Source organism: Garra rufa, chromosome 4 (assembly GCF_049309525.1).
Source record: "Garra rufa chromosome 4, GarRuf1.0, whole genome shotgun sequence".
Lineage (NCBI taxonomy): Eukaryota > Metazoa > Chordata > Actinopteri > Cypriniformes > Cyprinidae > Garra > Garra rufa.
Window position 1 is genome coordinate 6754197 of NC_133364.1, and position 15427 is coordinate 6769623.

Consider the following 15427-nt stretch of genomic DNA (forward strand, 5'->3'; position numbering starts at 1 on the left):
CAGCGACGTCCATCCGGTAACAAATCCCGGCTCTCTGGTGAACCAAAGTACAGTCATCAGAATGAAGAAGATGCCCGTCACGACTTCAGGATAGCTGTGAACCAGGAGAAAAAATCCATATATTAGTCACAACATCAAAATAAAGTCTTACTGAAAACCAAAATCCTTCCACAACATCCATCAGTCTCTGAACACCAGCTAAAAACCAGACTCTTGTACCTGATGGGGCCGAGTTTCTGGTACTCCTCATGAATGCGCTTCTCAGAGAGGATCTCTCTCCTGGTCTTGCGTTTCTTGCTGAGAGAGCAAGTCTCTCTGAAACTGTAAGGAGAGAACAGCTCAAGTTCAACAAGAACCTTTTACTAATTAATTTCTAAATCATAACATCTCTCTTTATTCTTACTTGCATCCCAGAAAGAGAAAGTGCAGCCAGATCCAGGTGAGCATCAGCATGATCAGAGCGATCGGCAGACTGAAGATGAACCACGTGCCGAAGTTGATTACTTTTGCTTCTGGGTAACGACTGAAACAGACATTTTATAGCCAAACTTAGTTTTGCAAACACATAATAACTTCACGGCAAAAAAAGGTCTCATTGGGAATGTTTTTTTTTTGTGCAAATTATTCCAAAAGAAAAATAATAATTTTTTTAATTATTCATATTGAATAAAACTAATATTTATACTAAAATAAATAATATGAAATAAATTAATGTTAAATTAAAAATAAAATTAAATAAAATTATATATTAAAATAAAATAATGTTAATATTTATATTACAATAAATAAATATAAAATAATGTTTAAAAATAAATAAATAAGATAAAAACATCTTTAAAATTCTTAATATCTAATAATATTTATATTTATGTTAAAATTAATCAATATAAAAAAATGAATGTTAAAATATTTACCATAAATTCTAACATTTATATTAAAATAAATAATATTAAATAAATAAATATTTTAATAAAAAATAATATTAAATAAAATTATATATATTATATATAAACATATATTTAAATATTAAAAATATTTCCATAAAAATACTAATCTTTATATTTAAATAAATAAAAGTTTAAAAAACAAATAAATAAAATAAACAATCTTTAAAATGATCAATATTAAATAATATTTATATAAAAATAAATAAATAAAATATATAAATATATTTAAATATTAAAAATATATAAAAAATTATAAACTTGCACCTCCTCTGAAACAACTTTCCTTTTCATCTGACATCCCCAGTATTTTTTAACTTTTTTAAACTTTTCTTCACATAAAGACTATTTTTCACAATTACTCCCAAAGGGATAAAACGAGAAACGAAAAAGTCCTATTCTATATTTTTTTTAGTTAATATTTACCGATAAAATATGTTTTGCTCTGAAATATGTCACATTATGAAAGTAAAATGGGTACATTTTATACTTTTCTTCTTAACCTAGTCATTAAATATAATTAAAACACGTTCTTTCAAGCTCTCCGGCTTGCGTTCGGGGGTCAAATGTCTCCTTTACTTGATTCCAATGTGGAAGAAAAGGACAAGGTTCTGTTTACAAGGCGTTCAAGAAAAGCCTTGAGAAGATACCGAGAGCCGGTCGATGTGGCGCAAGGTTTCTAGCTGACCCATTTTAAGCCAATTAGCGCTTTCCATTGATTATTTCTGGAAAATGTTAGTGATAGTGAGCACAGACTATAACAGCTGTGATAGTTACTGTTTAAAGAATGAAACGAGCGTCAATAAAAAAAACCCACTGACCCACTAAATGCCTGCTTTTCACTGTAATTTATTTCTGTACATCAGCAAAACCAGGTTACACTATAGAGTCACCTTTGCCCAAGAAATGTTGCACAAAGGAAAGGGTTATTTTTCCGCGCTTAGCATCAGGAAATGAGATTGAGCGGATTGAATCAGGTGCTTAAACAAATCCCGGCGTTTTCTCAATGCGCCTTTGAACGTACTTGTTGAATTGCTCGGCAAAGATGAGGTTGGTGGAGGTGCCGGTGATGGTGATGAGGCCGCCGATGGTGGCCGCGTATGTGATGCTCAGAGACAGGCACTTGCAGATCATGTGGTCTCTCTTGGTGGGGTACAGCGAGTCCCGGCGGATTTTGGGCTTCTTTGGTGGAGCAGGGATGCTGATGGGAGCCTGTTTGGGAACAATTGGGATACATGGTTTTAGAAATCAAAGAAGCAGACTGTGCTGAGTTATTGTGAGCTTGCTGAGGGTCTCACCTCGGGCAGATATCCGTTTGACTCTTTAGAAAACTCTGGACCGAAACCAGGCTTTAATTTCAGACCATTCAACTCCTATAGTATGAAAAACACATTTTAAAAAAATTGTCTTAATTTGCAAATTTAAAAAAAACTTGATTTAATTAAATTTAATTTGAATGTTCCTAAAATAAAAATAAAAGTATTTACCTCGGAATTAATCACGAATTATCTGACTTGATTTTAGACAATGTATGCTAAAATCTTATTTAGATAAATAATCTTGAAAAGTTATATATTTTGAGTGACATTTCCAACTTAATTAGGTGGCTTGATACTGCTAGAATTTATTCTTTTTAGACAAATAAGTAAAATACATTATATCTAATGACAATAAACGTGTTCTCTGTGTACAAAAACATTAATAAAAGAATAAATAAATAAAACTTGAAAAGAATGAAAAATAAATGTGCTTCAAGAAACATTTTTTTCATGCTACGTTAAAATATATATTTATCATATTTATAATTTATAAATAATTTAACTAAATAATCTCAAGGCAGTGTTATTTTAGTATTACTGAGAAAATATTGTAGTTTTTGTAAATATTTGTATTTTTTTATTTTATATATTAGTTTTTTATTATTCATTTTTTTAATTTGCATTAGTTTTTTCTTCAGTTAACATTTTTTATTTTATTTTTTATAATAAAAATGTTTTTTATGTTTTTTTATAATTATAAATTAAAATTCTAAACATAAATATATTTTTTTCTTTGTTTGTTTTAGAATTTATGATTCCAAGCTGGGAAATAAATGTAAAGAAAAATTAAGTAACAGGTAATATTTCACCTAAAATCAAACCTAAAAACAATGGTGGAAAATACTCAGTATCATATAATGAAATAAATAAATAAATCCTAAAATTCTAATTCTAAAAATATCCATTTTGAAAAATATAATTTCTTAAATTATATATATATATATATATATATATATATATATATATATATATATATATATTATATTAGAGTGTAATATGACTTAAACATTTCTTTGCAATATTCACCAACAAAGTTGCATTGGATAACAGTGTCAGCTAAAAGTCCAAATTATTTTTTATTATTTTCTTATATTTTAATATTACAGTGTAATATGACCCAAACATTCTTTGCGAGGTTAACTAATAAAGTTGCATTAGATCTTTATTTATTTTTTTTAAACCCTTTTATTTCTTGTTTCCTTTCTAATTTCTAACAGCCATATTTTTGCAAGGTCAATAAACAATTTTGTCTTACCTCACTTAGCATGCAGACTTCATGTTTGTCACTGCAAAACATAGAGAAAATACAATAAATACACTTGTTTAACAGATGTAGTTTAACACAGTTGAATAAATCCAGACACACTGTCTTACTTGTGTTTGCGGTCCAGCAGCTCAAGGTGATTCTTGCTTGATTCTTGGTTTTCCTCTTTATCAGTCAAAGAACAGAAAAATTAGATCAAAAATACAGCTAATGCATGCAAACCTTCTCAGACTGATCATTTGACTCACCGCTCTCTTCGTCCTGTGTATCTACAGTCACAGAGTCTTCGAGGGAGTCTGCGATGCCGGTGCAGATGAGCTGCTGCAGCACGGCTTCAGCGATGGGCATCACCATGGCTGTGGTGGACGTGTTGCTCAGCCACATGGAGAGAAAAACCGTGCAGCACATGAAGCCCAACACCAGCCTACAACACAGAACAGAAGGCAGTTTATAGACAGAAGTCTATACAGAAGTCCATTTATAGCTATACATGTGTGTTAAACGTGCTGAATACATACATGCCAGGTTTGGCTCCGGCGATCATGACCATCCGCAGGGCGATGCGTTTATGCAGGTTCCACTTCTCAATGGAGGCGGCCAAACAAATCACCCCCATCAGCAACAGCGTGGTGTCCTTAAAATACTCTGAGGCCACCTGCAAACACACACAGACATTTGAGCAATTTTTATCATATTTTATTCACGTAACTTTCTGAACATTTCTGAATGGTTAGGACAAAAGTTCCTAATGTTTATGGAATCTTCTTAAGATTCCATTTATGATGTCATTTTTTTATTTTTTGGACCTTTAAATAACGTTCTAATCAAATCCGGAAGTTTTAACATTTTTAGAATGTTTAAAAAACTTAAAGATAATGAACATTCCAATCATGACAGGAAAATGTTCTTAGAATTAAAAAAAGGTTTAAACAATGCTATATTTTGGTAAAAATAAAGTGACTAGAATGTTGTAAGAAATGTTTTTCTAACCTTTAAGGAACATTCTACACCCAAGAGGGAAGCTGGAAATCAGAAACATTTCAAAGCAATGTTCCTACAACATTTTTATAACCTAAAGTTACAAACATGTTTATACACTATCAGTCAAAGATTTTTGAATAGTTGAATTTTTAATGTTTTTTTTAAAGAAGTCTCTTCTGCTTCTGCTAAACCAAGCCTGGTACAGCAAAAAGAGTAAAATTACAAATTATTTTTATTATTTTAAATAACTGTTCTCTATTTGAATATATTTTAAAATGTAATTCATTCCTCTGATCAAAGCTAAATTTTCAGCATCATTACTCCAGTCAGAACAGTTGATTTTCTGTTCAAGAAACATTTTTTATTTATTATTATTATCAATATTTAAAACAGTTTAGTACATTTTTTTCAGGATTCTATTATGAATAGAATGATCCCAGATCAGCATTTATTATTTACACTATACCATTGAAAACCTTGGAGTTAGTATCATTTTTTGGGGAAAGAAATGATAGAAATTCATACTTTTATTTAGCAAGGATGCTTTAAATTTGTAATAATGTTTCAAAAGATTTCTATTTGAGATAAAGGCTGTTCTTCTGAACTTTCTATTCATCAAAGAAACCTGAAAAAAATTCTACTCAACATTGTCAGTATGACAGAAAATTCAGCGTTGTTTATGGGAACTCTGAGCTTTTATTGCAATCCCCTCTGACTTATTTTCTGACCTCTGCCCACCATAAGCAGTTAAAGCCTTTACTATCACTGAGCTAAAGAACTGTAACATCATTTCAACCCTGCAGAAAACACAGGCATGAATCACACTGGTTTTCAAATATTATTATTTAAAATACAGTAAAAATAGTAAATATAATTACAATTTCAAATATTGTTTTCTATTTGAATATATTTTAAAATGCAATTATGCAAAGCTGAATTTTCAGCATCATTACTCCAGTCTTCAGTGTCACATGATGCTTCGGAAATCGTTCTAATAAGCTGATTTTTTGCTCAAAAAATATTTCTTGAAAGTATTAAATCATGTTTAAAAGGTATATATCTCCAACCTAAAATCCCTGTAGTCAGCAAAAAAAAAAGATTGCATAAAAAGGGGAATATTTGCCAAACATGATTACAGTATTTAAGATAACAGGTTGCTTTGTCAAGTTTGTCAATGGGATTTAGTCACATGAGGTAGCATTTTCTTTTACATAATATCTTGGCAGTTTATTGTGGACACGATAACAGGCTGGAATGAACGATCAGCAACTCTAGGACGGTAAAACTCTCACGTACGGTATAATGGAACAAAAACACTCTCAAAACATTACCTATAGTAGCCTCATACGCTGAGGGAGAGGCTCAAATGCTCATGAATATAACCAGGTCAGACATTTACCCCAGAAAACAGGTCATATATTATATAAACCAGCTTTAGAAGCAATGCAAAGTCTTGCTATTCAAGTATGTTAAACATTTGACCTACAGTTTTTCAGCCTGAGCGTGATTTTCTTTACTGTTGCACAGTGAAAGAGCAGAGAGATGTTCTCTCACCTCACTGGATTTGAGGACCCCGAACAGCGGGTACAAGAAGGCCGGGACGAGGGCAGCGGCTCCCAGCGGCACAGCTTCAGATACCCAATACACCGCTGTCACGATCAGGACATACGCACATGATGATTCCTACAGAGACAGAACAGAGATTAGCGCTGCTATTACAGCGTATTATTTACATTTAAATTAAATATTATTTTCATTTAATTTGAACCAATTTTAACCAATTGTACATGAGTAGCCATGCGATATGGCTGTATATCGGCACGGCTGTGAGTCAGTGTGATTACCTGCATCTGATACAGCATTCATTCTTCAGCTCAATCTCATATTCACAATAAAACATTCGTCTGAATGTCCGCTGATGAGAGCGATATCTTTATCGTACTATCTTTCATCTGTTAAGGTTGTTTTCTGATGACATTTTGTCTTACAAGGTGTTGTTGAAAGTAAAAATAACTTTTTATGTGTTACACCACTGACTCACTCATAAAAACAGTCTCTTGTCGCCATCTAATGGCGGAACAATGTAACTAACAACACCATCACGAACATACATCATATCTCAATACTAAATACTATTATTAAATACTACTATTATTTTAAAAAAATATTATTTATTGAACAGTAATATTTGTACAACAGCCATCATAAAAGTTACTAGGCAATTTAGTCAAAAGTACAAAGGTAGCGCTCTAATAACATGATGAGATTTTACCCTTAGGCAAAACTATTTGCTCTGGAACAAATAATAGATTAATAAGACCAAAGACTACCTGTTAGATTTACTCAAAACAAATTATATCTCATGTTAAGCCACTATAGAGACATCAGAGCCAGCGGCAAATTCCAGAAGAACTGACCGAGGCAGTGTTGTTTTTGACAACCATCTTAGATTTAGTCTTAGTCTTAGTCTTTTGGACTAAAATGCTTCTTAGTTTTAGTCAAATTTTAGTCACTTCTATATGTGATAGTTTTAGTCCAATTTTAGTCGACGAAAAGTCAAAAAGGTTTTAGTCTAGTTTTAGTCGACGAAAAGTCAAAAAGGTTTTAGTCTAGTTTTAGTTAAAAAAAAAGGGAAAAAAGTAGTCTTTTAACAAATTAATGTAGGTCAGTAAGTATTTTGCAGTTGGGTAGTGTCACTTATAAGTTCTGAAAATAGCAGATCTATAGTTCAACACAATGTGAGCTTCCGGATCGACTATTTTCACCAATAATTACAATAAAGAAGGAATGTTTTAGAACATAAAAGACAAACAAGGATGGAATGCTAAAACGGCTTGCCATACTAGTATAGCAAAGAGTATTTAATGCTAAAACGGCTTGCCATAGCGTCAGATACTTTTTAAGTTTTAATTGGCATGCACAATAAGCGGAAATGTCATGCATTTTAAACGTCTGACGGACCACCCACTAACATTTTCGTCTATTCTCGTCTCGTCAACGAAAACTCACACACGTCTCGTCATGTTTTAGTCATCAACGAGCCATTTTTATCTTGTCATCGTCTCGTTATCGTCATGAAAAAAAGTGGCGTCAACGAAATGATTTCGTCATCGTCATCGTTGACGAAAACAACACTGGACCGAGGTGAGGCTGCTCTCAGCCGGTCGCCAAAAACGTCGAAGCAAATTTTCAAATTGACGTTATCTTTATTAACAATCCGCATATTTGAAGTCCAAACAAGTACATTCTCACCTAAAAACTCTTAAAACTACATTTTGTGAATGTCTGCTGAGGAAAGCGATATCTTTATCACACTATCCTTTCATCTGTTAAGGTTGATTTCCGATGGCAGAGCTGCATCTTACAAGGTGTTGTTGAAAGTAAAGTGTTTAAGTTCCTTTCAAAATAAAGGTTTTTACTGCTGACAAAAACAGTATTATTTTTTAAATTATAGCAGATTTGGGCATCTGCCATGACACTCACTATGAGAAATACCACAAACTAAGTGATATAAACGGTGAAATGGTTGGAGTTCTGTTATCACTAGAAAATCACACTCCTCTCAGCCAATCAGATCCGAGAAGAAAGATCTGTTGTATAAATATATATCCAACAATTACCAAAGCCATTTTAAATTGAGTGTATTATGAAATATATCTGAAATATAGCAAGATCTGTTTTGAGGAAATCATTAGTATATAAACAGAAGAGAAGATTTGCATGTACCAACCAAGGAGTAAATCAAACTATAACTTTAATTACGAGCAAAAAGCAGGAAAGCATGTGCGTCAGTCCGCAAATCAGGACAAAAATCCAAATCCGGTTTGCCCTGCCAAATATTTGGACCCGGGCGCACAACACTTCACGTGGGTCCAGCAAACAACAAATAATCAGTGAAACACAAATATGATTTAACACATGTGAATCACTTCAGCAGTGTAAAGTCTGCATGCAGAGCTTAGGCTGACAGAAAGAGTGTTTGTCAGGTGACTCATATTTCATAATTAATCAGATTTTATAACAGGCCGAGCAAAGCGAAGCTAATACACGCTCACACATTCCAGACATTATAAATACATCAGGCTAATGAGGAGGATGTGGAAAGGCACTGATCTGTGGCCAGTTTGTGATTACTGATAGAAAGCTGCCTACTGATATTTTTGTTTTTCAATCATCAGAGAATTTTTAGTAAGAAAAGCACTTGTTTTAATTTTCTGCACGTCTGATTTGCTTTTTTCGTGTTATTTCATCATATGCTGAAAAGAAAAATCACTCAGAAATTGCTAATAATTTTCACAAGAAAAAGAATCAAGATTTTGAAGCAGAAAGGCTAAAATTGTATTTTATTGTAAAAATGTGCTCCAATAATCTTAAAATAATTTAAAAAAATTATTGCATTCTAACATTTTGCAATAAGGTTCCATTTGTTAACATTATTTAAGTATATTAGTTAACATAAACTAAAAATAAAAACACATTTATTAATAATAGTTTACACTAATTCCAACATTTGTGATCATGGACCACAAAACCAGTCTTAAGTAGCATGGGTATATTTGTAGCAATAGCCAAAAATACACTGTATGGGTTTAAATGATCAATTTTGTCAAAAACCATTATAATATTAAGTAAAGATCATGATATTTTATAAATTTTCTACCATAAATACATCAAAACTTAATTCATGATTAGTAATGTGCATTGCTAACAACTTCATTTGGACAACTTTAAAGGCGATTTTCTCAGTATTTACATTTTTTTGCACCCTAAGGTTGCAGATTTTCAAATAATTGTATCTCGGTCAAATATTCATATTCTAACAAACCATACATCAATAGATAGTTTATTTATTCAGCTTTCAGATGATGTATACATTTCAGTTTCAGAAAAATGACTCTTATGACTGGTTTTGTGGTCCAGGGTCACATTTACTAAGTAATACTAATTAATAAATTCAAGTTTTATCTATTAAAATTATTTAATAGACATAATCCATAGTATTATTATTAACTAACATTAAAAGAGATTAATAAATACTGTAAAATGTAAAAAATAAAAAATGATGTAAAAATGGTTTTCCAAACAAAATAAAGATAATCAGAGTACGTTTTGTGAGAAAATACTATTTCAGATTTTCTACTTCCAAATTTCATGTTTGATTCAATGTGTTACTTGCCTTTTCTTAGTTTGTAAAATTTCATTTGTAAAATTTACTAGCAATTTCTAAGTAAAAAAATGTTTCTACACCAACTTTTGGTTAGTTCACGCATACTGTAAAAATAAATTTTCAAAATAGTAAATAAAACAAAGATTACTAAAGTACATTTGACAAGAATTTTGTTTTCAGCTTAGTAATTAATGTGTTTGTGAAATTTACTAACAATTAATTCTACACCAACTTTTGTTAGTGCATGTAAGGTAATGCCTCACTAATGGGACCTTTATTGTACAGTGCTACCATTTTATCAATCATGTGACATGAATAAAGTATTATTAAGTAAGTGTGGATTTAGCAAGGGCACAATGCTTCATAGCTTGTCCCTTACGGGACTTGGACCAGCAAGCATTTGTTTTTTGGCCTTTTTTGGCCTTTCTTCTGTCCCTCAGTGCTCCTGCCAAAGCTGATTATCCCTCAGCGTGCTCCTGTGTTCATAAACTCGGTCCAGCACCTTCCTGCTTTCTCATTACCACCCAACTGTGCTGAAGGACGTCAGTTATGTGGCACACCGCAGATTAAGCCTCCATTGGCACATTGCTTTTGTTCTGCTCTAATCTCATCATTGCTCATGAAACCAGTCCCTTCAGATCCAGCTGATGAAGATCTTGATAATAAAAGAAGCTGATGATTTCCTCTAATTGATCATTGGATGTTTACACATCAAGCGTACTTAAAATGACCCGGTTCTGTTTCGACATCAACACGCAGGACTCACACACACACATTGCATTCATTACATAATTGCTTTGAGTCGGCGGGTGAGATGGGATTAGTGAACTGTTATTTCTGACTCTTGATGAAAAGTGCTATCAGAGACGGAGATAAGCAAACCTGTGCAAGTGATCTAATCTTTAACATGTTTTGGAATTGCAAAAAAAGCTGTCAAGGCAGAAGATAATGACATTTCCTGATCTGTGTGCTGTTTCCCAGTTTGCCTATATTGACTTTACAGCTCTTTAGATCAATTTGAATCATGTGATTACATTATAATGTATATCGCTTTGGATAAAAGCCTCTCCAAAATGCATAATATTACATTTTCAGAAGTTGTAAATAAATATTAGTGGATTATTTCAGTCATTCTACCTAATCAAAATTAAACATTTATTAAGAATTTAATGTGTTAATTGCTGTTTGTTTGTAATTGTAAAATTTACTAGCAATTTCTGAGTGAACATTTCTACACTGTTTTTTTTTTTTGGGGGGGGGGGGGGTGAAAAACTGGGAACTTCAACATTAAGATTTTCATATTTACGCATAAGTCAAAGTGCTTTTTTTAGACCCTGTCTCCATTTCATTCATTCATTCATTTACCATTTTAATAACATTTCAGCCTTCACTAGCTCATTTTAAGTACAAATAATCCATGCAATAATTATTATGACGTCATAAACTGCACCTATTACGAAAAACACAGGACACTACAGAAAAAAAATCTGCTAAATGCAAAAATGTATTGTAAATGCGATTACTGGCCAATTTTCAGTAATAAAATCTGCCTACATATATTTTATTTTCCCGTTTTTAAAGACTTCAGAGTAAATACTATATGAAATTAGCACTAATTTAAATACCTTTCCGCACATCTGATTTGCCTTTTAGTGTTAATTCATCATAATTCATGAAAAAAGTGGTATTTTGCTAAAAATTTGTAGTAGGATTTACTTTGGACCAATTTTCATTTACACCAAAAAAAAGATTGAAATAATAAATAATACATTTTATTTATAATAGTTATTTATATTTAATTAGTATACATACATAATTTATCATTTATCTATGAATATTATTTAATAGACCTAATCCATAGTATTTTTATTAACTAACATTAACACAAATAAATAATTATTTTTTCAATCAAAATAAAGATTAACAGGGTATGTTTTGTATTTGTGAAATTAACTCAAAATTCTAAATTTTTTATATTTATGTATAAGACAAAGTGTATTTCTTAGATCCTGTCACCATTCATTCATTCATTTAAAGAAAAAAAAAGTAAAAAATACAACGTTTGCCTTCACTAATTCATTTGAAATGGCCATAAAGTGTGAAAAATACATTTTAAGTACAATTAATTCACGCAATAATTAATATGACGTCATAAACTGCACCTATTACGAAAAAAAAATGTTTTATTTAAATTATACATATGATTACTGGTCAATTTTAATAAGAAATCTGCCTACATATATTTTTATTTTCTTGTTTTTAAAGAATTTTGCGTAAATATTAGCACTAATTTGAATAATTTTCTGCACCTCTGATTAGCTTTATAGTGTTATTTCATCATACTGCATGACAAAAAGTGATAGGATGCTAAAAATGTGTAGTAGGATTTTCATTTAGAAAATGCTAGTAAAAAAGGATGAAGATCACTAAAACTATTTGCAAACAATTTTTTATGGGATTCAAGGTAGTGTCAAGGAAGCGCAAGCCTCTCTCCCGGCGTTGCTGATGTTGGACTGAATCTAAGATCCCAATTGCTTCACAAACAAACAACATCTGTGAAACCTGCCGGTGTTTCAAACAAACAATTCCCGTCTGAACAGCACACTTGAACCATTGCGGCACCGACGCGCAACGCGCTCTAATAGCGCACTTGGAAAGCGACCAATCAGGTGAGAGGTCGCGGCGGCCCCTCGACTTCACCGTAACCCCCAGGAGACCATAATCAATTAATAACTAACCTATCATAATTGCTATATGCGAGACATATAATATATTTAATATATAATTAAACGAAATATTAAATTAAATATATAATTTAAACTGTCTGTTTGGTTCTAAAACAGGATTTTATTTATGTTTGCACACATATAAAGATTCCATACGGACTAAACAAACCAAAATCAAATTAAAACAAGTTAAAATGTATTTAGACGCACAATTTAGTGCAAAAGCAACACGCGCGTAAAAGCGCGCGTAGAACGCGCACCGTGCGCGCCGCTCACGAACGCGTGTGATTGTAAAAATGACGACCGAGGATCTACTTACACTGCACGGATGGATGAGAGGCAAAGGCAGCAAGGATAAAGGAATCATGACCACGAGAATGAGTTTCCGAGCGGTCCATATTTTTTTGATTAAGTCCATTCTGGCACCTTCCAGCCTCATGGGAGAACGCTTTGCTCAAATCAGCTCTCAGAAGTCCAAGAAGTATCTTTAAGAAGTTTTCTTTACTCCCCTTTCAGCCTTTTATGAACTATAATTGGAGTTCTGGCGTAGGTGTCCGCGCAAATTAGTTTCCCTTTTTGTGCGTTTTCGTGCGTTGCGCGTCTTCTTAGAAGAGTTTGCGTGCAAACTTTTCTCTTTGGTTCCTGTTTGGATGCGCCTGTTGACCTCCTAGTCCATCCAGGAGTGATTGCAGACCCTCTTATACCGCTTTGCAGGACGTGTCGATGAAAAGGACACCGATGGCTCTTGTGTCTCCACCTGTAAATGCGTCTAGCTCTGATTCGACATGCTTTCTTATTTTTTACGTTGCGCATAGGCATGCATGAACTGCCCTCTTAATGATCTTATTTTTCCTTGTGCGTTATGAAAGCGTTTCTATGGATGAAGATGGAATGAGTAAGCGGTAAAGCTAATTTTACTTTAAACTAACCGTATCTCCTCCCAGTTCATGGCTGGACCAATCAGAGGTGAGTGAGTGGAGTTTATGAATGGATGTGGGGTCGCGGGGTTGCGATGCGCTTGAGCCAAATTGAACCGTTTACATGCAGCAGCGCCGGTTTCTCAGAATAAACGCAACAGGGATCAGAGAACACGCTGTTGAGACTGTCAGGAAATAAATAGCAGAAGCACCTGCACAAAACATCGCATTAAATATGTCACGATCAGTACACAGAATGTAGCGCACACTTGTAAGCAGGCGACCGTAAACTGTATATACAGTACGCTTTCCACATTTTAGAATAATAGTACAATCAACAAAACTATAAAAAAAATGTTAAGCAAGTCTTCATGATGTGCATCCTGACCTGATGTCTTTCCATAAAAATAAATGAATGAAGAAAGAAAATAAATTAATTGGCAAAGAAAAAAACAAGCATTAATGAAATTCAGTAAATTCAGTAAGGTGTGGCCAGTGTAATGAAATTATATTATTTATTTATAATATTTTTATAACTTAAAATATTACAATTAAATTCTAATTTTTCACATATACTAAGTATATATATATATATATATATATATATATATATATATATATATATATATATATATATTATCTATATATATATTATCTTAATGACTATATGTCCAGTAATGTGATTCCAATTTTAGCTCTAATACATTCATATTATTTATTTATAATTTATTAATGAATATAATAGATTTAATTATTATACAATTTATAATGCTATAATAAAACAATAATTTATTATATTATATGTTTATACTTTAACATTAATTACACCATATACAATATTTTATTATAATTAAAATCAGAATTTGAATTAAAAATAATTTATATTAAATAATTTAAAATAATCATTTATATTTCATTAGTATACATTATTACTGTATTTTTGATCAATTTATAAATTGTAATAAAAATATTCATTTTATTATATATATACTTTAACATTAATTACACCATATAAAATATTGTATTATAATTAAAATCATAATTTGAATTTAAAATAATTTATATTAAATAATTTGTAATTATTTATATTTAATTAGTATACATTATTACTGTATTTTCAACCAATTTATAAATTGTAATAAAAAAAATATTTTATATATACTTTAACATTAATTACACCATATAAAAATATTTAATTATAATTAATATAATAATTTTAATTTAAAACAATGTATTTTTATTGTATTTGTATAATTGTTATTTATATTTAATTAGTATACATTATTACTGTATTTTTGATAAATTTGAATATAAATTATACATTTTATTTTATTTTATTATAATAATTTAAATTATTAAACTTCTCATCTATTATTTATTTATTTATTTAATATACAATTTATAATTTTATAATAAAACAAGAATTATTTATATATACTTTAACATTAATTACACAATATAAAAAGATTTAATTCTAAGTAATATAACTATTTTAATTAAAAACAATTGATATTATATTATTTATATTTAATTAGTATTCATTATAACTGTAGTTTACTGTATTTTTTATTATTATGTATTATTATTATTATTATTATTATGTACTTTAGCACTAATTACACCACATAAAAAAGATTTATAATTAATATAATACTTTATATTTAAAATATTTTATATTATATTATTTATGATAGTTATTTATATTTAATCAGTATACATTATTACTGAATTTTTACTGTATCTTAATCAATTTATAAATTGTAATATAAAATATACATTTGACTTAATTAATTTTTATATATATATATATATATACATATATACACATACACACAAATTATATATAATACAATTATACAATTATAATTAATATTATAAATTATGCATAACGTTTATTATTATATTATTATTTATTTTATTATTTAAAAAAACATTAAACTATAATTTATAACATTTTCTTACCTTTGTTATATTAACCATATTTTATTATTTTATATTACCAGTGTTTTGCCATTTTCTAGTCTGTATCATTATTACTTTTGTACAAAAAAAGCATAAATTATAATAAAATTATTTGAAGTTAAACTCAATTAAAAAATCAGTCTATTA

At 30.5% G+C, this 15427-nt stretch overlaps 1 protein-coding gene across 1 annotated transcript in view; it reads right to left on the reverse strand.

Annotated features, from left to right (window-relative positions):
- The window catches only part of ptprz1b (protein tyrosine phosphatase receptor type Z1b), a 40436-nt gene extending 27166 nt beyond the window's left edge, over positions 1-13270 (reverse strand). The window contains exons 1-11 of the mRNA XM_073838479.1: positions 12721-13270; positions 6063-6191; positions 4046-4182; positions 3776-3951; positions 3638-3692; positions 3519-3549; positions 2243-2317; positions 1969-2156; positions 404-523; positions 220-321; positions 5-94 (exon numbers count right to left, since the gene is read on the reverse strand). Of these exons, the coding sequence (XP_073694580.1) occupies positions 5-94; positions 220-321; positions 404-523; positions 1969-2156; positions 2243-2317; positions 3519-3549; positions 3638-3692; positions 3776-3951; positions 4046-4182; positions 6063-6191; positions 12721-12840 (1223 nt within the window). The 5' untranslated portion in view covers positions 12841-13270. The remainder of the gene's footprint in view (positions 1-4; positions 95-219; positions 322-403; positions 524-1968; positions 2157-2242; positions 2318-3518; positions 3550-3637; positions 3693-3775; positions 3952-4045; positions 4183-6062; positions 6192-12720) is intronic.
- Between the last annotated feature and the right edge of the window lie 2157 nt (positions 13271-15427).